Below are 23,463 nucleotides of genomic sequence, written 5' to 3' on the forward strand. Positions count from 1 at the left end.
AAGATTTTTATCATTTGCTACTTTATTTTAATAATTAAAGAGGAAATGTCCAACTTGGATGGGGAAAAAGTATACATATAGTTTTAATACATCTTTTATAGTTTTATATTTTCAAGGAAGCATGATTTACAGAATAAACATTTTATGCATATGTCTGTCAAGTGGCCTTTTCAGCCACACTAGAAGTTGATCACTAATGACATCCCAATAGTGAAAAGGCCGCAAATCTAAACTGTGGGGGACAGATCATAAATCTAGTCACTTTTACTCAGTACTGTCCGTTAAATATATATATATATACACATACACACACACACATACACACACACACACACACACACACACACACACACACACACTTACGCCTTGCTGATTTACTCAGGAACAAAACTAAAAGATTGTTGCAAGTTACACACATTGACTATGGTCATGAACGAAGTGATGACTGAGACATCCCTTGTCAAAATGTCTGTCGATACTTGAACGAATCATGTCGTTATCTGGGAGCTCTATGCCCAAAGACGGTGTCCAGTCAGGCACTTGATAAGAAGAATAGGACAGAAAGCAATAAAAATATCTATCGGACTTTGCAATGTTCTAGTTATTTCAAAAGAAGGCTCTATCAATAACAAACTCACATTTCTCCTAAGCTCATTCAATAACAGATCCCTTTGTATTTAATACCTTCCCAAATGAAGTTATAAAAAGAACTGGTTTTTTAATATAATCTTCTTTGTCCCCAAAATAAATTAAGATTCAGATAAAGTAACTATTGGCTAAATACATAGTGGGACCAAACAATCTACTGGACTTCTATGGAAATCTGGTCCCTAAAATAATCTAAGCAACTATTGTATGAATCAGAAGAGATGAGTCTTAATTCTCTGTGACCTTGACCAAGTCACTTCATCTCAAGAGGCTCCTTTCCTCATATTGTAAAGAGAGATTGTAATACCTTTCCCACATGCTTGAGTGATGTTGTCAAAGGCCATCAATTGAAATAAATCATGAAAGGATATATAAATTTCAAGGATTATTTACTTTGCCAAGAGGGCTGCTTTTATCCCACAATGATGCTGTCATATAGCTTATAAGCTTCCTTTCTTTGTGGGGCATGCAAGCACCACAGAATATTTTTACAACTGATACATCCAGAATCTACTCAACAAAAGACTTCTGTATGTCACAATACCAACACATTTCAATGCAAAGTGAGCAGCTTTCCAAGATAAAAATTTCCGCCGTGGCAACTCCACCAAGAGGAACCACCTACACTGAATTCTTACAGCATTCCTTGTCATTTGCACGGGCTCTTTCAATCTTGCTGTCTTTCCCTCACACACTGTTCTGAAAGAGTTGGTATCCCATCAGTCACTGTGACAGTCCCACATTACAGATCAATGTAATTTGTTTATTGACTTCTGAATACCAAATTCCTCCGAGGAAAGTCACAGATCCACAACATGCTGGGAAAATATGGCTGGAAAACATGTAAATACAGACGTGCCCTGACAGCTCCTGATGGCTGCCACTCAGAATATCTCCCAGAGTACACTTCTTCCTTTAGGGGCCACTCTACTCTTAAACATGATAAATGTCTTCCTGCAGGGATGGGGAGCGGGGAAGGGAACAGACAACCAAAGTCGAACAACAGACTTAGTGGCCCGTGAGTTCTAAAAACACCACAGTGGTAAAGATGTAAATGGCTGCTGTGTTAGTCAGGTCTCCAGAACAAAAGACCCAATAGGATGTATATACATATAAACAGAAAGAGAGAAGGATTTTAAGGAACTGGCTCACGTGATTGTAGGGGCAGGCAAATCCGAAATCTAAGGCCAATCCAGCAGAAAGTGCTGAATATTGCAGCTGGAGTCTGAAGGCAGTGTGGAGGCAGAATTCCTCCTTCTCTGGGAGATTCCTTACGTGGGGAACTCAGTCACCAACTGATTGTCACCAATTAGGCACCTGCACACAGAAGCTCTTGGTACCTAGGGCTAAGTCTGTAGAGATGCTTGAACCAAGATCAAACGGCATTGTCTTGACAGAGTACAGATAATCCAATAAAACCACCAACAGGCAGGAACAGCAGTTTCATTCCAGACCTGGGACTGGGGGTTTACAGAATGGGTCCTCTCTAGCCCACTGTCTGTGGAAACGCCACCTCCTTGCATCCGATGAGGGCTGGAGCCACAGCTAAATGTGGCGGCACGGGCATTACGTGTAGAGAGGAAAGGCCCAACACCCATCTGCCCTGGCCTAGCCCTCTGATGACCAAAGTCAAGGTCCTGGGGTCACCACAAAGAATTCACTGACAACGTTCTTCACCCCCCACCATCCTGACCATGTACAATACAAGATTTGTAATTTGGAGACTCCAGAGAAGGGAAAAAAAGAGGATCAAGTGTTATGCTAACTTCTTGGTTATAATCCCATCTCCCACTTTTTTTAAACAGTGGCCATCCTTCTAGGTTGGCCTAGAAGCACTCACATACACTCACGAAAGTCTTAAAGGAAATACGCAAAAATATTAGCAATGATTGTTTCTGGATGATGGGAATTTCAGGTCGTTTTTTCTTCTTTATTTGTTTAAATGCTTAAAACATTTATAACGAGCATTAATAGTTGGGGGAAAGACAGTAGAGATGTTTTCGCTTTTCAGTTATAAAAATAAGCTAATCCCTTGGAATCTCTGTAAACCTCATCCAATGGTCTCTTACTATAACAATTTCCGAGGAAGTATGCGCATTTACTTAGCAGTTCATTTTTAAAGGTGTCCCTGAGACTTGAGCGAAACCAATATGAGGAGTTGTGTTGTAAGTATGACAAAGTAAAAATCAACAAATATGCCTGAACACTCAGGATATCAGGGCAAAATGAGCAAAATAGGAAAAAAAAAATTTTTCTAAAATACTTTTTTCAAAAGAGTTTCTAACCAACTTGTGATAAGATAATGCTGTGGCTAATGAGCTAGAAACAGTACAAAGGTGGTTTCTGACCCACTGATATTTTCTCTTTTTTATGCTGATTTTGGTTTTCTGTTTGTTTTTATTGTTATTACTATTAACAAGAAAAACAGAAAGATCCTGTTAAGGTTGAGTCAGGTCGGATATGTTTAGTGACTATATTTCCTGAAAAAATATTTACAATTTTGAGGGCTGGTAAGAACTCTCTGAGACCTCAAGAGACATTATAAAAAGGGCGATGTTCAGCTAGCAACAATTTTTAAAATCTGCTAATTCACATACTGAAAGGAAGCAGGGCTACGACGGGGACGGGGGTCTGGTGTTAAAGTGACAACTCTTTTTTAACTTTGGTGTCAATGCTGTATTTACACACAAAGGTTAGGGCACACAATGGTCCTGTGACATATATAAAAAGCCACTCCCCTGCTTCACTAGCTTAAGGTAACCGTCATTCATCTAACTGCATCCTGGCTTTCCCACCCTCCAAGCTCTATCGCTTGGGCGTGTTATTTAACCTCTCTGTGTCTCAGTTTCCTTCAGTAAGCACCTCACAGAGTTGTTGTAAGGATGACGTGAATTAATATTTATAAAGTGCTTCAAACGGGTCTGGCACACGGTAAGTGGTTTGTGTTCAATAAACTGACATTTACATAACTGCTTGCACCACCCAACCCTATGACAAGCCCATAGTCCAAATGATCCACCCAAATTAGCCCCAAAAGTAGCCACAATTCCTACAAGAGAATTCAGGGGGCTCCCGTATGAAAACGAAAAGAAACTACCCAAAAGGCCTCGAAGTAGATGCATCATGGTGACACACACATTAGAATCAGCCAGAGTAGCTTGGCTACGGGCTGCCCTGCGGCTACACAGACAAATGCTTTGTTTGTCCTGAGGCTTAGTTGTCTCCGGGTGATTCATCACAATGCAGACCAATGAACCATGTTCAAAATGTCCTGCATTAGCACTGGAGCTGAGTTAGATGGGAAGCAGAGAGAAACTTGTATTCACTGAGCTTTGACATCGGCTAGGCAGTGTGTAAGACATCTCCACATCATGATGTAAGGATGACTATCTGTTCCTCACAGTAGAGAACATTCTGCCATCATGAAGCTAGTGAGCGGTGGGGCCAGCTCGCTCCAGGATGCCTGACTGCAGTCTGGACTTTCTCCTACACAGTGCTCCCTCTTGTTCATAAAAACTAGCATAGAATACTTCAGAGAGGAGGGGGAAATTTACTCCATTCTTGAATCCAGTATTTCCCCAATTTGTGAAAGTTTCAACGTTAAAAACTAGATATGCAAACAGGCCTATGGTGACTGTCCTCTGGCACTTTAAAAGCAGTAGGGAAAAAATCTGGAGCAACAGGAACGTGTATATGCTGCCGGTGGAGGAATAACTTAGTACAACCACTTTGCAGAACAAAGTGGCATCACACTCAGAAATGCTGGAAATGCACATAGACCCAGCAATTCCATTCCTAGGTATATCCTCTAGACTCAGAACTCTTTCACATTTACACCCACACTGTCTATCAAAAAACTGGATACACTGTACACTGAAATACTACACAACAGTGAAAATCACAGCAGCAGGATTCAATCCCGAAAGCATAATATTGAGTGAAATACAGCAAGTCAGGAGAGTACACAGTTTTATTCTAGTAGTATATAGTTCAAAAAGATATAAAATCAAGAAATATATTGTTTATGGAATCATTCACATGCAGATTAACTACAAAAGAAAGCAAGGAAATTACAAACACAAAAATTAGGACTGCAGTTACTTGAGTGGGAGAGGAATGTGGTCAAGGAGGGTGTTATGGACTGAATGTTTAGGTCACCCCAAAATTCATATCCTGAAATCCTAATCTCCAATGTGACAGCAATAGGAGGTAGGGGACGTTGGAAGGTGCTTAGGTCAGGAGCCCTCATGAATGGGATTAGTGCCCTTATAAAAGAGGCCCCAGAGAAATCCCTCATCCCTTCTGCCATGTGAGGACACAGGGAGAAGGCAGCTATGAACCAGGAAGTGGGTCTCACCAGACACTGAACCTGCCAGTTCCTTGCTCTTGGACTTCCCAAGCTCCAAACTGTGAGAAATAAATGTTTGTTGTTTAAGCCCCCCAGGATATGATATTTTTGTGATAGCAGCCAAATGGACTAAGACAGAGGGCTCCATGCAGTACTGGCCACCTCTTTCTTAAGCTCAGTAATTTGTATGCAGATGCTATTTTTATAATTCTTTAAAATGTGCATTTAATTTATAGTCTTTTGCATGTATAATGTATTTTCTAAAACAAAGCATTGTTAAAATAAGCAGAAAAGATCAACTTTATTAACTGCTAAAAGCGAAACAGTCATACACACAACTAGCCACAAAATAAGGCAAAATAAAACGGAGAGACGGAGAGCTGACATTCCCTCAGTGTCTCTGTGCCAGGACCATGGCGGGGATTTTCACATAAAGGAATTCCATTTTAAAAAGCACAAAGGTAATATGAGGTCTCAAAGAAAAGAGAGATGACACCTAGGTGGGAGAACAATTTCCTGAAGAGCGCTGCTTTTTGACTCTTGCTGTAAGACTGGGTAATGCTTTTGAGCAAATAGCAACAGGGTGACTGGATCCCTAGGGTAGAGAAAACAACACTTCGAAAGAGGGCAGCAGAGGGACACTGGGCATGTCCAAGAAATGTCAAATAGTCCAATTTGGATCCTTGCCTTAGCTTATACACATAGCCAGAGATACAGTTTACTATGAACTGGTTCCCAAATCTGAGCTCTGTTAAAAGAGTCTGGATGATCCCAAGAGCCTATTAACTCCCCAAGTCTGAGTTCCCAGTAAGACTCTATTAGAAATGCCTGTACTGGTAATTTATTCACAGTGTAATATGACACGAAAAGAATTTTAAAACTAGACTTGTTTCTCCAAATTTCTTCAGTAAATCAGATAGTCTTGAACATCAGTTTACTCCACTACCAAAGGGGAAATTTCTAACTTTAAGTCTATGTCTACGGGAAGATACATCAACTAACTAAAAACAGGACAAACATTTTTATAGCCATATATATATATATATATGACTATGAAAGTAAAAGTTAGTTATAGTCATATATATATAACTAAAAACATTTTTAGGGCTTCCCTGGTGGCGCAGCGGTTGAGAGTCCGCCTGCCGATGCAGGGGACACGGGTTCGTGCCCCGGTCCGGGAAGATCCCACATGCCGCGGAGCGGCTGGGCCCGTGAACCATGGCCGCTGAGCCTGCACGTCCGGAGCCTGTGCTCCGCAACGGGAGAGGACACAGCGGCATAAGGCCCGCGTACTGCAAAAAAAAAAAACATTTTTATAGTCAACTGCAATCAGTTTTGTGTGTTTTCTCAGAAATATGACTAAGAATAGCTATTATCAAAATGAATAACATTCATTCTAGAGGCTGTGGGACCAGGCTACCAGTGCCACAGCCCATCAGCTCCTCCCATTCTGGTCAAGAGTCAGGGTTGGTCAAATACGTTACACTCATATCCTTTCATTCTGCCTGTGATCCTGACAGCAGCACACTCTCTCTGCTCCAGAAGAAACACATATGATCCATTACTGCTCTTCTAGATTTTTGGAAGATGCTTTAGCTAAACATGGCATTCAACTAGTCTATCAGATAAAGTTTCACTGCAAGTTTTAAAGTAATCAAAAATAATTTCAAACACACACAAAATAGCTTCAATCACTTATAAAGATGTGGGTTTGAAATATGGATAAAGAGAAGGGGGAAAAGCTATCTACCATAACACTTCATATTCGAGAATCTACAAGCCAAAAACTTCCCTTTGGAAACAACAAAGCATACATTAATTTTTTGGGGTTTTTTCGTAAGTTTTTAATTTTTTTTATTTATTTATTTTTTGCAGTACGCAGGCCTCTGCCTGCGTTAAGTTTTATAATGCTTTTTTTTTTAGTATTTCAGAATTTTCAGGCCATTCAGTCTCTATTTTTTTTGGCTGCATTGGGTCCTCGTTGCCGCGCACAGGCTTTCTCTAGTTGTGGTGAGCGGGGGCTACTCTTTCGTTGCGGTGCGCGGGCTTCTCACTGCAGTGGCTTCTCCTGTTGCGGAGCACCGGCTCTAGAGTGCAGGCTCAGTAGTTGTGGCGCACGGGCTTAGTTGCTCTGCGGCATGTGGGATCTTCCTGGACCAGGGCTCGAACCCGTGTCCCCTGCATTGGCAGGCAGATTCTTAACCACTGGGCCACCAGGGAACCCCGATAATGCATCTTAAAGTAACTTCTTCTAAAAGAACCAACATTATTTTACGGCATGCTTATCAAATGCTACATTAAATACAAAATTATCTCAGTCCAAAACCTCAAACTAAACTTTCTTAAAACTTCACAAAGCTATTATAGTATCAGAGTTTCAGCTAAAGATTTACAATTTCGAGGAAACTTAACAACAGTTCAAACATCCTTTAAGTGACTGCCGAACTGTCAGTTGTTCTAGACCTGATTTGGTTCACTTCAGAACCAAGGATTTCCTCACCTATGTGTGTAAAACATTTGGACCAGGACTCAGATGCCCTGGGTTTTAGGCTTAGCTCCTATACTTGTACTTACAATTGGTAAGTATAGGAGACGAGCCTTAAACCCGGGACATCTGAACTTGGGCAGGTCAAAGGCACTAAGCCTTGATTTTCTCTCCCAGTCTGCCTATATGTAGAGTGTTTATGAGGATAAAATAAAAGGATATAAAAGTACTTAAATATAAAATTATGAAATATTATTATTGATATAAGTTATTATAAAGAATTTAAAAGATCACATATTGGAAAAGCTCCACTATCACGTTCCCCCATTCACCATGCTTACCAGTGACCACCGCGCCCAGCAGTCACAGGTAAGCCGCCTCATCAGGTAGCCAGAGCACCTGTGCCTGCATCTATTGTTGCTCTTACCACGCTGGATGTGTTACAAATGCTGTTTGCTGGACTGTCAGCCCCACGAGACCCTGCACTCCTCAAATTCTGCATCTCCCGTGGTGGGCACAGACAGACACTCATCTGTGGGATGTTGACAAATGCCCCAAAGGGAAAAAGTTAACGTTTGACACTAGCATAAGCAGGATACAAAATCCCAGGGTACTAAAAGGTAAGTCTCATTCCAAATTCCCTCAGACACATTCAGAGAAACTAGGGAAATACTTTCTAGTACTGAAAGGTAACTCAAATCCTTTCTGACTCCTTCAAATGGGAAAGGGGGATAAATATCCTCTGGATAAATGTAAACCTCAGAGAGTATGGGATGTATAACCTTGCTAATCTCATAGTTTCCACCAAATAATGTGCAGTCAATATTCTCAAATTAATTTCAATAGGTAGTAATGCATAATTCTCTGTGCTGGCCAAACATCTGTTCACACCAAGTTATTTTACTAAAACTGAAGTCAATTGCTGCCTGCTTTGATTAAAACTCTCCGTTGTCTCAACTTTCTTCAGTCCTCTAACATTAGGAAAATGAAAGTGAACTTGCATTGATTCAAGAAAGAAAGTATGGCTCTCTTATTGGAAACTGTGTATTTTGGAATAAAAGCGAGTCAAAGAGCAATCACATTAAGGTGATAATACCAACCTTTCGCTACAATTTTGAGTGAACAAAATAAAACTGAACACTCCTCAGACAAGCCAAACTGGGGTTTTCTTTGGAAAGTTTTAATGGAAGTCCTCGGTCATATTTTATGTTAACTCAATATACAAAAATTTGATATAATAGCATTTGGGTATTAGGACATTAATCTGTCGTACAGCATTTGAGTCCTGCCAAATACAAATATTTCAAGTCTCCATGACATGCTCTTCACTCTACTGGGGTCTAATGCAGGGTCATCTAAAAATAGCAGTTGGAGACACAGCCAGATCTCCCAGGCAATGCTGAAGAGGCACCTCTAAAGGCAGAAATGGTAGTTTAAAGAGACAGTACAGCTTATTAAGGCCCTGAGAGTAAAGCACAGTGGGACAGCTACCATCCCCTATGGCTCAACTCCTTGTACATACTCTGTGGTCATATCCATCTGAACTCATTCTTCGCGCACATTAGGCAGTAATCATTATTCTAAACAAAAGGGGGATTTCATACTCAACTAATGGGGTAAAATACATCACAAGACATAGAATTTTATTTTATTTATTTTTGTGTGTGTGAGTGGTACGCGGGCCTCTCCCTGCTGTGGCCTCTCCCGTTGCGGAGCACAGGCTCCGGATGCGCAGGCTCAGCGGCCATGGCTCACGGGCCCAGCCGCTCCGCGGCATGTGGGATCTTCCCGGACAGGGGCACGAACCCATGTCCCCTGCATCAGCAGGCGGACTCTCAAACCACTGCGCCACCAGGGAAGCCCAAGACATAAAATTTTAAAAGGTCCCAGAGATCAACTGGAACAGCGGGTCTCCAACTTGGAAGTGCATAAGAACCACCTGGCGGGCTTGTCGACACAGCCTTCCTCTGCGTGGCTATTACATTCCACATCCTCTTGCCACCTCAAAGACATCGTTCTAGAAATTGTCCCCTTTTCTCTGTAATACTCCTCCTCTCTATTGAGTCATTCCACACTGGTATATAAGCATACTGCTACCTCTCCCACTGTTTTAACATTTTTCCTTTGAACTCTGGTTTCTCCACTGCCACCACCCCATCCTTCTCATGCCTTATATGCAAAATGCCTCAAAAAGCTGTCTACACTTGCTTTCTCTAACTCCTCTGTTTCCATTCTCTCTTGAACTTCAATCCAATTCTCGCCCTCACCACTACACTGAAACCACTCATGGCAAGGACACCAATGACCCCCACATGGTCAAGCCAACGGTCAGGCCTCAGTCCCCATCTTGTTTGTTCCATCACCAGCACCTGACTCAATTTATCCATCCTTCCTGTCGGAAGCACGTTCTTCACCTGGCTTCCAGAATACCACACTCTCCTGGTTCTCTTACCACCTCGCTGGCTGTTATGAATTGAACTGTGTCCCCCCAAAAGATACGTTGAAGTCTTAACCCCCAGTACCTGAGAATGTAACCATGCTTGGAAATAGGGTCTTTGCAGATTTCCCATATATAACCAGGTTACGGTGAGGTCATTAGGGTGGGCCTTAATCCAACTCGACTGGTGTCCTTATGAAATGGGGAAATTTGGACGCACAGAGGCACAGAGGGAAGATGAAGTGAAGATACACGGGGAGAAGACAACCATGTGACTGGAGTGACGCATCTACAAGCCACTGAATACCACGTGTTGCCAGTAAACGCCAGAAGCTAGAAGAGGCAAGGAGGAACTCCCCCACTAGAGCCATCAGCGGTAGCAAGGTCCTGCTAACACCCCGAATCAGACTTCTAGCCTCCAGAACTGGGAGACAATAAACTTCTGTTGTTTGAAGCCACTCAGGTTTTGATGCTCTGTTCTGGCAGCTGTAGGAAACCAAGACACTGGCTAACCCTCCTTAGCATGTAGGGCTGCCTAACCTTGGGGTGGCTTAGGGCTCAGTCACTGTACTTCTTTACTTTCCTGTATATACCCACACCGACTAGATCTCAACCAGTCTCACGGCTTTAAATACCTTCTCTATGCTGACTCCAGCCCCGACTTGTCTCCTGATCTCCAGGCTCATGGATCCACCTACCTTCTTCACATATCTTGGATGTTGGGTAGACATCTCAAACCTAACCAGTCCCACACCAAACTCCTGATTCTCCCCAGAACACCCGTGCCTCCTTGGGCCTCTCCCGTTTCCGTAAATTACTACTCACTGACCAATTTCTCAGACAAAAAAAAAAAAGGGATATTTATCTCCTTGTATTTTCTTTTTTTTTAATTTATTTATTTTTATCGTTGGCTGCATTGGGTCTTTGTTGCTGCGCACGGGCTTTTCTCTTGTTGCGGCAAGCGGGGGCTACTCTTCATTGCGGTATGCGGGCTTCTCATTGCAGTGGCTTCTCTTGTTGCGGAGCACAGGCTCTAGGCATGCAGGCTTCAGTAGTTGTGGCACGTGGGCTCAGTAGTTGTGGCACATGCGCTCAGTAGTTGTGGCGCATGGGCTTCATTGCTCCGCAGCACGTGGGATCTTCCCAGACCAGGGCTCGAACCCGTGTCCCCTGCATTGGTAGGCAGATTCTTAACCACTGCGCCACCAGGGAAGCCCTATCTCCTTGTATTTTCTATAACCCACACCCCAAAGGTAAATCCTGGTGGCTCCACCTCCAAAATATATTCTGAACGTGACCTCTTCCGATCTCTTCCACTATCACTACCATGGCACAAACCCCATCGTTCCCCACCTGGATAACTGCCCCTGACACCTGATGGGGCTCCCTGCATCCACCCCTGCCTCCTACAGCCTATTCTCAACAGAGCGACCAGACAGGACTTGTAAAACATAAATCAGACACCATCACTCTTTTCTTCTCGGTTAGTGGAAGCCAAAATTCTTAAAATCTTCTAAAAGAATTTTCTGTTTCCTGCTTCTTGCAAGCCCCACCTCCTTTGCCCTGTACTCTCTCCATTCATTGTTCTTACTTTTTCCAACACACCACCGTGCTTCCACCTCCTATCTTTATACTTGCTCTTTCCCCGAACATCACAGCTCCCTCTCTCACTTCCATCAGGTCTGCTCAAATATCCCCTCATTGGAGACCATCTCTGATTATCCGGCATAAAATAGGAACCCACCCCTCAACCCAGCATTCTCTTTCCCTGCATTACTGTTTCCACAGCATCAAGCACCAAGTGATTTGTGAGCTATTAACCATTTTTTTAAATCTGTGTCCTTTCACTAGAATGAAGTTCCATGAGAGCAAGGGAACTGCTATATCCCCAGCTCCTAAACTGGGCCTTGTACTTGGTAGGCACTTAATACACGTGTCTTGAGTGAATGAAGAAATTTTAAAAAGGAGGTAGAAATCCCTAACATGAGGTGACATTTGTTTTTACGTAAATAGCTTTTTCACAAGTTCATCTACCTACATTTCTCCAAAGTTGGCACAAGCACAGCTCAGTCTCAGCCTTGCAAACACTGTGGCCATAAAAAAATAATAAAATAATCAGAGATCCTAGGAAGAAGTAAAACTCTTCAGATTTACCCCCCAGAAAGTCTGCTAATATCATTCTTCCTTTAAATGATGTTTTTGCCCCTAAAGATGGGTGCGTCCTCCTCGGCCTCCTTGAGCCACCTACTTGGCATCAGCTTCTCCTCTGCAGAAGTTGTACCTGGGTCGGCTCTACAGATAATAATCTGTACATTATCACAGTTTACGTGCACCTAAGTTACAGACGCAATCACATAGCCATATGAATCAAGTGTCTGCTTCTGCAGGATGAAATGACCATCCCAAAATGTACTTTCCCAACATGCAAAATGCAAGCCCAATGAAAAGAGCCAAGATGTAAAATGAGAATACTGAAGCAGTCAGTGATGAAGATGCGGATCGCGTTCTCTATGTACACAGCAGCTGCATCATTTGTGAGGTTTAATTTTATCAGACTGACTTCTATTTCATGTGCCAAGTTTTTTTTCCACTAGGATTTCAGCAGGTGCGATGTGACAAATCAATACAGCTAAATTCTTAGCCTCTGAACTAAGAAAACGCTCTATCACAACGTGTGAGGGTGAAAGACAGAAAAAGTTGGGGGAGGGGAAGCAAGAAAAGGCAATAAAGAGAAAGAAATGAGATTTTGAAAGGAATCTGGCTTTTTCGCAACGGGCTTGCCGCCAGGACACAGGTGTCAGGAAAACCACTGCTGAACCTAAACAAAAATGGGAAAGGAGACATCAACATCGTTGTCATCGGACACGTAGATTCGGGGAAGTCTACCACTCCTGGCCATCTGATCTACAAATGTGGTGGGATTGATAAGAGAACCATTGAAAAGTTAGAGAAGGAGGCTACCGAGATGGGAAAGGGCTCCTTCAAGTATGCCTGGGTCTTGGAAAAACTGAAAGCTGAACTCGAGCGTGGTATCACCACTGATATCTCCCTATGGAAATTCGAGACCAGCAAGGACTATGTGACCACCACTGATGCCCCAGGACACAGAGGCTTCATCAAAAACATGATGACAGGCACATCCTGGGCTGACCGTGGTGTCCTGATGGTTGCTGCTGGCGTTGGTGAATTTGAAGCAGGTATTTCCGAGAATGGGCAGACCCGTGAGCATGCCCTTCTGGCCTACACTCTGGGTGTGAACCAACTAACTGTTGGAGTCAACAAAATGGATTCCACCGAGCCACCCTACAGCTGGAAGAGACACGAGGAAACTGTTAAGGAAGTCAGCACCTCCATTCAGAAAACTGGCTACGACCCCGACACAGCAGCTTTTGTGCCTGTTTCTGGCCGGAATGGTGAAAACATGCTGGAGCCAAGAGCTAACATGCCGTGGTTCAAGGGATGGAGAGTCCTCCGTAAGGATGGCAGTGCCAGTGGAACCGCACTGCCTGAAGCTCTGGATTGCGTCCCGCCACCAACTCGCCCAACTGACAAGCCCTTGCGTTTGCCCCTCCAGGACGTCTACAAAATTGGTGGTATTGGTACTGTCCCTGTGGGTCGAGTGGAGACTGGTGTTCTCAAACCTGGCATGGTGGTCACCTTTGCTCCAGTCAACTGAAGTCTGTTGAAACGCACCAGGAAGCTTTGAGTGAAGCCCTTCCTGGGGACAACGTGGGCTTCCATGTCAAGAACGTGTCTATCAAAGATGTTCGTCGTGGCAATGTGGCTGGTGAGAGCAAAAAATGACCCACCGATGGAAGCAGCTGGCTTCACAGCTCAGGTGGTTATCTTGAACCATCCAGGCCAAAGCAGTGCTGGCTATGCACCTGTGCCGGATTGTCACACAGCTCACGCTGCTTGCAAGTTTGCTGAGCTGAAGAGGATTGATCATTGTTCTGGGAAAAAGCTGGAAGATGAGCCCAAATTCTTGAAATCTGGTGATGCTGCCATCGTTGATACGGTTCCTGGCAAACCCATGTGTGCTGAGAGCTTCTCTGACTATCCTCCTCTGGGCCGCTTTGCTGTTCGTGACATGAGACAGATGGTTGCTGTGAGTGTCATCAAAGCAGTGGACAAGGCAGCTGGAGCTGGCAAGGTCACCAAGTCTGCCCAGAAAGCTCAGAAGGCTAAATGAATATTATCCCCAACACCTGTCACCTCAGTCTTAATCAGTGGTGGAAGATCGGTCTCAGAACTGTTTGTCTCAATTGGCCATTTAAGTTTAATAGCAAAAGACTGGTTAATGATAACACTGCATCGTAAAACCTTCAGAAGGAAAGGAGAATGTGTTGTGGACCATTTGTTTTGTGTGTGGCAGTTTTAAGTTATTAGTTTTTAAACTCACTACTTTGCAATAGAAACAACTTGACCAAAAATCTGTCACAGAATTTGAGACTCATTAAAAAAGTTTAATGAGGGAAAAAAAAAAAGGAATCTGTTATGTATGCCCAGGAGTGCTGTTAGAAATTTTGTTCCTTTGTTTCCATATCTGAAGGATTTAGATATGTGTCTTATCCGGCCAACCCCTAAATCCCCCACTGGTCTATTTATTACTGCTCCACACAACAGAATTAGGACTTGAAATGGGATCTCGGGAAGGTGACAGTGCTGTGGCATCAATTTTTTTTAACGTATTGAGTATCTGAGAAGAGTGTACACCTAAAGAGCACAAAGAAGGGAGGGGTGGCCAAGCTGCAGTCAAGAAGATGAATCTACAAGAATGATTTTGCTGCAAAGGAGAACCAAAAGTGGAAGTTGAGTATATAAAAGATAAAGCATTAGAAATAAAGGTTGCACGAAAGTCCACAGGTACATGAAAGCCAGAGTGATTTCAGCTTGGGGACACTTGGGACATTACAATATATGCCCAATTGCTCCAGGGACTGAAGGACATAGCAAAAGCCCTGGTGTTTAAAAGAGACGCTCAACCACACACGCAGTTACGATCTTGTTCCCTTATACCTTCCACCTTATTTCTAACCTCCTCGGGTGTCCACCCTTGCACACGTCACATGCCTGGCCCTGCTCCTATATCACTCCCCATGTGCTATCAAGGACACAGGCTGTGGCTTCTGTCCCGCATGGTACCTAATGCTCGAAGTTCACAATTAATATCAAACCACTAATAGTTATTAGAGACCTAATATTTTAGACTAACATTAGAATTACATTTAATTAAATTTAATAAATAAAGTGTAATGAGTAACATGGAGCTGGAATGTCTCTTTAATGAAATCCATGGAAACATGACTGAGATTATCAAGGTTTTCTATTCAAACTTTTAGAATCAATGTTGGTTATATTTTCCTTCTGATTCCCACTGTAGAACAGAAATGTTTTTTTGATTTTAATTTTTATTGGAGTATAGTTGCTTTACAATATTGTGTTAGTTTATACTGTACAGCAAAGTGAATCAGCTATGTGTACACACATCTCCCCTTTTCTGGATTTCCTTCCCATTTAGGTCACCACAGAGCATTGAGTAGAGTTCCCTGTGCTATACAGTAGGTTCTCACTAGTTATCTATTTTATACATAGTATCAATAGTGTATAGATGTTAATCCCAATCTCCCAATTCATCCCACCACCTCCCTTTCCCCCTTGGTATCCATATGTTTGTTCTCTGTTTGTTCTCTACGTCTGTGTCTCTACAGAAATGCTTTTAAATATCTCTGGAGTTACAGTTAAGTTTTTTTTTTTTCACTTGGGATTTTTGTTTTAGTTTGTTTTGCTTTGTTGTTTAAAAACCACAGCAATGATGGAGGCTTAAAATAGAAAACTAGTACCTATTTAAATATATAGTAGAGGTCAAAAAACAATCTGAATTCAAATGAGATTTCTAAAAACACATACATATTTCCTTTCTGATTTCTACAGATTTGTTCACTCCTTAAAAACTTTTATGCTATTTTGGGATTTTTACTGCAAAGCCAAGATAAGCACTGATTTTTATCTGTTGAGGGTGTTTCCTACTCAGAAAAACAATCCAGGTCAACCACCACAATAATCATAAACACAATGGCCAAGGATACAGAAAAAGAAAATTCATGAGTTCACATCCAGCACATAGGGATCTGACTCAACTTTAAGAAAAAATTAATAATACACACAATCCCCTTCAGTTTTATTGACCATTTAAGGCAACTGAAAGTTTTTATTAACTTTTACTAATTAAATTATTCTGCTTCTTTATTTAAGTGTTAATGAAGTTTTTAAAGTAATGATTTTAGGAGATGCATTTCTAATTACTATTTCTAAAAATATGGCAAACCATGTTCTTACCACATCAAAATTAAGCAATTACCTATAAATGCCCATAATTAGAAATGCAGTATAAATTCTGTTCTAACAAACCAAGCCACTGTGTCTTAAAGATAGGATAATTAGCACAGATACTATTAAATGGGTGCTATGGTGATAGGTGCCACAGAGATGTACAGACAGACGGGGTGAGGGGAAAAAGCAGCCCAAAAAAGGAAATTGATTTGTGCAAGCAGAAGAAAAAAAATCTTGAGAATGAGATAGGCAACTGGAGGGAAGAAACAAATCAGCAGAGGGGCTTTTTAACTGATATTAGCAAGGTGTGTTGTAACAAATATTTAGTACAGGTAGTTCTCCCTGTATATCGAGTCTGCCCAATAATGAGTCACTGAAAGGGTTTATTCCTGGATGGCACTGAACTATACACGGAAGCGCCTTTAAGGAACAGGGAGAAACCTCACTTTGAGTGAAGAGAAAAATCTGACCCCCAGCATACACTTTAGTTTCAGAGGAACACAGAATCCCTTCCAGTCTGTTTTATATTTACATCATGAAATTGATCACAATTTTCTGCTTAACACACTCTAACATACAAATGAATAAAAGTGCTGTTTTGTTTTCTTCAAACTTGGCAATAATTCGGGAGGATTTGAGATGATTTTTTTAAAGCTTGTGTTAGAGGACAAAAAATTAGGTACACAGCCTCAACCTCATAAAAAGCTGGGATTATATGACTGTTTTTCCACACACAGTACCTAAAATGAGTTAAGTACTTAGCAGGTGTTCAGAAAGTATTTGTTTAAGAAGAAAGAAAGATGGGAAGGGCTGAAGCGTTTCCTTTTGAATTGTAGGCAGAAACTGTTCTAAAACATGTTCATGTCTTAACTCATGTTTCTTATTGCAAAGGCAGCCCCATCAATCACTAATGTCTTCACTCAAATCCAATGGCATTTACTGAGCAGCTACTATGTATGAGGATTGCCCCTTTTGCGTCTGTCACTCAGGATTAGTCTTTAATCCTGCAGCTGCAAAGCCCCAGGGGCCGTGAGCAGATGGGACTAGTAATAGGATTTCATTCGACCCAGTAACACTTTCACTCCATCTGGCACGTTATTCCTGGAACAGTCACTGGAAAAGAAATTGCACTAGGTAAAAACATTAACAAAGCCGGGGTGATGGGTTTCAGTCGAAACTGCATGTGACAAGTTGCTCTTCTGGTCTTACCATCGGCAGCTGCACACCTTTCTTCCACCCGGTTCCGTGTTAGCCTTCCTCTCTGTCCTTCCACACCTGCATCCTCAATTCATCCTCCTCTTAGACTAATAGTTCTGCCAACTCAGGATCCATCAGTCTCTCCACATCAGCATTAAGCTGTATGGAAAATGAGAGTGAAGAACAATCTTCCTAAGACTTGGGTCACTTCCCTCCATTCTCATAGGCTTGGATAACTCTATGTAAAGTCCACTCGGCTTCTCCTCCCTGCCTTGTAAGAAGTGTACACTTCTTAAAGATGCCAAATTTCTTTTTCCCCAGACTTTTACCCACCAGACATATATGTTGCAGTTGCTGGAAAAATATTATTAAATGAGAACTTTTTCATGAAAAGAGTAATCATCACCTAGATAAATGAATAAATTTGCTACTACTGCATTTCTTATAAAGATGATAGCAACTCAATGTTGATCAAACTTATTCTTGCTAATGCTTATAAACAAAAATAAAGGTTAAGAACTAACAAAATTTAGTGATTAAAAGAGATCGATTTAAAGTAGAAAAAACAGGAAATAGAATATACACTTTTTCTAAGACAAATCTGTTTAAGACATTTAGCTAAAGGAAAATGACACTGATCCAGAAACGTCAATGGCTAGTAGAGAATCACTAATAAAGAAGTTTTATTTTAAGCCTCTGAATTTCCTCTAAAAAGCCAAGATTTTAATATTCTTGGCTTGGACTTACTGTTCTAAAAACACAGTAACACAAGGGAGAACAATGAGACATTCCTTAAGAGTTCATTTACTAGGTCAAGTGTGCATTAGAATCTTAATTCTGATCTACAAAATCATTATTCTCTTACAGGTTAACTGAATATTTATATCCATGGACTATTTTAGGACACTTCAGAATTATTGTCATCATGCCCCATTTGCTCCATCTTTAGAATATTTAGAACACACACCAAAAAAGTTTAAAGGCCTATGTTTCTGAAATAATTTCACTTTACTTTTAAAATTGAATACATAAATGTCTGAGAGCGCTATTTTTTAAATTCACTTTCATGACAAACTCTTTATATTGAACCTCAAACTGTAATTCATGAGAAACTTGAGAAACTTCTAAAGATGAATTACATGTCCAACAATTGCCATTAAATTGGAGACACAGAGTTTCCTCCAATAATGAGCACCTATAAGGTTTCTTTATATTATAAAAAAGAAGCAACAGGAGGAAGCGGGGAGAGAAATGTACAATGAAGAGAAATAGGTGTGTGTAGCCAAGAGACAAGACGGAATTTGAAAGAGCCACGAGACCGTGGCTTAGAAAGATTAAATTTACTCCGCGTGACTCCAAAAGGCAGAAAAGGGACCATTAGCACAAAGTCAAGAGGGGAGAGGGGAAACTCTCAACTTACTGTGGTAAAGAAGAACTTCCTATTAAAATGGTATACACGCACTTATGGAGTAACAAACTTAAGATCTTCAAAGGAATTCAAGTAGAAGCTGAAAGACTACTTAGCACGGACACTGAAATTGTGAATTTCTCTACTGGGTGGGAAACAAGGCTAGGAGGCCAGCTCCGTGATTCTCCACTTTACGTGTGTATAGTCACATGTGTTGAACCCTTCTATAAGGTCAAAGAAGTGTAGGTGAGCACCTTTAAATAAATGCATTAGAATTTACATGTCCGGGACGGACGTCTGCATTTCGGTGTTCAGCATCCATGTTCCTCCTCTGGTAGCATCAACTTGCTCTTCCCTTTGGAATGACCCAGTCCCTCTGGTCTGAGTGTGGCTGCTCGAAGCCCCACCTCTTCAGTTTGTCTCGTCCTCCTGGCCACAGACATGGGCATGTGACTAAAATCAGACCCAGGCAAATAATCTTGAAGTTTTCATTCAAACTAATGGGGAAGGAAAACTCTGCGGAGCTGGCTAGGATATAAGGCTGAAGCATGCTTAAAAGCTATCTTGCCATCATCATAAGGAAAGAGGCTACCCAGAAAAGAGTTAGGAGAGAGAAGAGCTGAAACCTGATGATAACCCCAGGACCCACTGACACCTGGGCTTTTCAGCCATCAGCGAGCAAAGCAGTACATCCTCTCTTCTGCTTTAGGCTAGTTTGCGTTGCCTTTCTGTCTTGCAACCAAAAAGTCCTAACCAATGTCAAAGGAGGAAATAATGAGAAAGGGAGCTTGAATGTCTAAATACTGGCTAATAATCTAATTCTGGAAGTTTCGACCTTTACAACCTAAAATATTTAGGGTACCTCCTGGTACCGTCGGAACTTTCTCATCTTCTTCATCACGACTAGTTTCCAATTCATATGGAACCAGCTCTTCTCCCAGCTTTCTGCCTTGGTTTCCCTTAACCTCTCAAGAGGTTCTGTATTGGTTTCTCAATCTCCCAAGAAAGAAATGACATGGGGCACTTCCGAGAGTCATCAGCTGTCCTGTTCACACAAAACAGCCAACTCTCCCCTGTGGCAACAGGCTCACGCAAACCAACTGGAAATTTTCCCTCTAAGTGAACAGACTGTTTCAAAAAACACAGGATTCCAGAAATAGTTTGTCAAGCTGTCCAGGTTTGCTGTTATGAAACCAGTGCCCAGGCCAAAAGAATTAATCTCTTTTCTCCCTGAATCAGAATTTTCTCAATGAGCCTTAGGCCAATTAACCAGGGAGAGTATCGAGAATCTCATCACTCCACACTTACGTCTTCTGCTTTTTTGAGCACTTCTAATCTTTCTTTACATTTTCTAAACAAACTAAGAAATGCTTTATTTTACACATTTTAATGCAACCTGGCATGGGTCACTGGTCATCATAATTGTTTCTACCCCTCTATAGAACAAAATAACGTACAAAGAGATTAAAATGCACGTACATGTATTCCTGTCTGATGATTATCTAATAAGATTAATCACACCATCAATTTTTACAAAAGACATAAACAAGTTTTCTGAAAGAATACGTCTTAACGCCATTTGCCCGTTAGTGCAAGTCACGTAAATATCCCCTACCACGTACTTGTGGCAGCTTAGCCGAAACGCAGGCCCTCATAATAGAAATGAAGCATCAGATTTGCTGCACACAGTGCCACGTCCACACAAAGCCTCACACTTCGGACAGGAAGGGAAGAATAATACTGTATCCACTGGTAGCTGCAGGGGGACTTTTCGGGAGACAAAATGGCATTACTTGAGTTGGAATTTGGCCAGGACACTGGGGCTAAATACCCGGACTCTTGTGAAAAGTGCCCTGGGACTGTTAATGCCCTCCAGTCATCAGGACCTCAGTTTTGTGTCTTCTATGAAAAGAAAAGCTGATTAGATCATTTAAGTAAATCTCTCCGTGGGCTTCTTTAGCTTCTGATTATCTAGGTATGCTTTAATCACCGTCAAGACTGCCCTGGTGAAACTTAATGACAGATTAATGTGAGACACTCCAAAAGATATCAAACCACCAAACTATATACCTCGACAATAGATCACATATATATTTTTCATTTGTTCCCCAGGGGATTAATTTAGAGACCCAGCGATTCCTACTTGGACTAAATCATGTTGTTTTAAAGAGTACACAATATCCCAATTACCCTGTTACCCTTATCTTTATGAGTCTCCAAAGGAGGGACAGCCTAAGTGGGATGATTAGATTTAATACCACAGCCCTGATCCAAGGTCCTGTTTCAACAGACACTCTTTTTTTTTTCCCTAACAATTACTCTGAACATTAAATCTTCTATGTTATTTACTAAAACACCATAATAAGACTTAAAACACAATTATTCATTTCCTTTGCCATAGAGAAATCTAGGCTCTATTCAAATTCCTTAAGGGAATAAGAAGAAACTGAAAATCTCATTTTAGGTGGTAATAATATTCATAAATATTTTATACTGGCATGCATGTATAAGAAGGGAAACATTTCTTTTTTTTTTTTTTTTTTTTTTTGCGGTACGCAGGCCTCTTACTCTTGTGGCCCCTCCAGTTGCGGAGCACAGGTTCCAGACGCACAGGCTCAGCAGCCATGGCTCACGAGCCCAGCCGCTCCGCGGCACGTGGGATCCTCCCAGACCGGGGCGCGAACCCATGTCCCCTGCATCGACAAGCGGACTCTCAACCACTGCGCCACCAGGGAAGCCCAACATTTCTTGTATTACGTGAACAAATGCTCTTTAAATACAGGACTGGGGGGAGGACCCTTGAAAATATTAGCAAATGAGTTCTTCCTCCCCCTCTTCATCACTAGTGTCTACTAAAACCCCAAAATGAAATGAATTCATGAATTTCTTCCCCTTTTTTCCCTAAATCTTTATTTTTACCAACATACTCATTCGTCTGCCTGAATGAGTTGTTTTTGTCCTTCCCAGCCTTGACAGAAGGATGTTTTAAGGTTTTCTTTGGCCCACAAGGCAGCTTTGCTGACTCTTGGTTTCCTCATCTGTAAAAATGGGACAGCTCGAAGAGATCAGTGGTTCTGAACCCAGGCATTCAAATCACCTAGGATGCGTTCAAACTTTAAAAAAAAAATTTTTTTTAATCCCTTAACCCAGCCCCCTGAGATTCTGATTTGGTTGTTTTAGGTTTAGGGATCCAGCATCTATCCTTTTTAAAAGTTCTCCAGATGATTCTAATGTGCAGCCAGAGCTAAAAAAAAAAATGACTGAATTAGTGTCTCCAGGTTTCTTTCAGTCCTAAAGCTCTCCGTGTCCATCTATTCATATAAGGACCACTTAGCTAACATGTCCAACACACGGAATGGGTTGGTTTCCTAGGGCTGCCACAACAAATTACCACAAACCTGGAGGCTTAAAACAACAGACATATATTCTCCCACAGTTCTGGAGGCCTGAAGTCTGAAATCAAGGTTTTGGCAGGGTTGGTTCTTCCAAGAGGTTCTGAGGGAGAATCCGTTCCATGACTCTCCCCGCATCTGGTGACTGCCAGGCCATCCTTGGCGTTCCTTGTCTTCTGGAGGCATCACTCCACTCTCAGCCTCCATCTTCACATGGCCCTCCCCTCTTAGGCCCTGTGTGTCTTCTCCTTTTCTGTCTCTTATAAGGACACTTGTCACTGGATTTAGGGCCGACCCTAATCCAGGATGATCTCATCTAGAGAGCTGCACCTTCACTGCATCTGCAAAGACCACTATTCCAAAGAGGATCACATGCTGAGACTCTGGGCGGACACATCTTTCGGGGCCACCATTCAACCCACTCCCCTAGAGGTGCCACTTTTAACAGAAGCCAATAACAGAATCCTCTGAAACAGGTGCTAGGACCACTGAAAGGTACACTGCACAGAGGAGACGGGCCACGGGGCTTTTGGCTGCCATCACAGGGAGAACAAGGGACAGAAGGAGGAGAACACGAAGGGTGCAGCAAGGTGGCTCTGGGCCAACTCCCACCAGCAGCTCAGGACTCAGCTGTCAGGTCAATTCTACTCTAGTTAGAGACAAAATGAGCCGGCACCTCCGCTATGCTGGGACAAAGCAGTGCGTGCTGCGTGGCCTCCATAAAGAGGGACCGCAGAGCTGGAAAGGCCTTCCGTGCGCGCTCAAGAGGCTATGCATTCCTCAACCCTGGAAAAGGGCCCTCGTTTATTATGCTCAATAATCTCACTACTTTCCTTCTCCTACTATCCCCCCCCCCCCAAACAAATCCTCAGACCCAATGGATTTCCATGAATCCTGTTACACATAGCAAGGAGGAAAAGAGACGATGATGCTATAAAATGCCTACTACAACTATAATCTTGTTTTTATGCCAATTCATGTTATTGCCGTCTTTCAAAGCTATGCTGAAAAATCCTTGCCCCGGGGGCTTCTCTGGTGGCACAGTGGTTGAGAGTCCGCCTGCCGATGCAGGGGACACGGGTTCGTGGGGTCCGGGAAGATCCCACATGCCGCGGAGTGGCTGGGCCCGTGAGCCATGGCCGCTGAGCCTGTGCGTCCGGAGCCTGTGCTCCGCAACAGGAGAGGCCACAACAATGAGAGGCCCGCGTACTGCAA

The 23,463-nt window shown here is 42.3% G+C and overlaps 2 protein-coding genes across 3 annotated transcripts in view; one reads left to right on the plus strand and one right to left on the minus strand.

Annotated features, from left to right (window-relative positions):
• The window catches only part of NEBL (nebulette), a gene marked incomplete at its 5' end in the record, with an annotated part of 331,363 nt that overhangs the window by 226,302 nt on the left and 81,598 nt on the right, over positions 1-23,463 (minus strand). The gene's annotated exons all lie outside the window — the stretch shown is intronic.
• On the plus strand, positions 7,815-14,110 carry LOC309960567 (elongation factor 1-alpha 1-like; the record flags this gene model as incomplete). The annotated part of the gene is given in 5 exon segments (XM_082837451.1): positions 7,815-7,850; positions 12,130-12,203; positions 12,706-13,589; positions 13,592-13,713; positions 13,715-14,110. Coding segments are annotated over 5 exon segments (1,512 nt in total).

This window comes from Leucopleurus acutus, assembly GCF_964270905.1.
Source record: "Leucopleurus acutus genome assembly, chromosome: 1".
In the NCBI taxonomy this organism is placed as follows: Eukaryota; Metazoa; Chordata; class Mammalia; order Artiodactyla; family Delphinidae; genus Leucopleurus; species Leucopleurus acutus.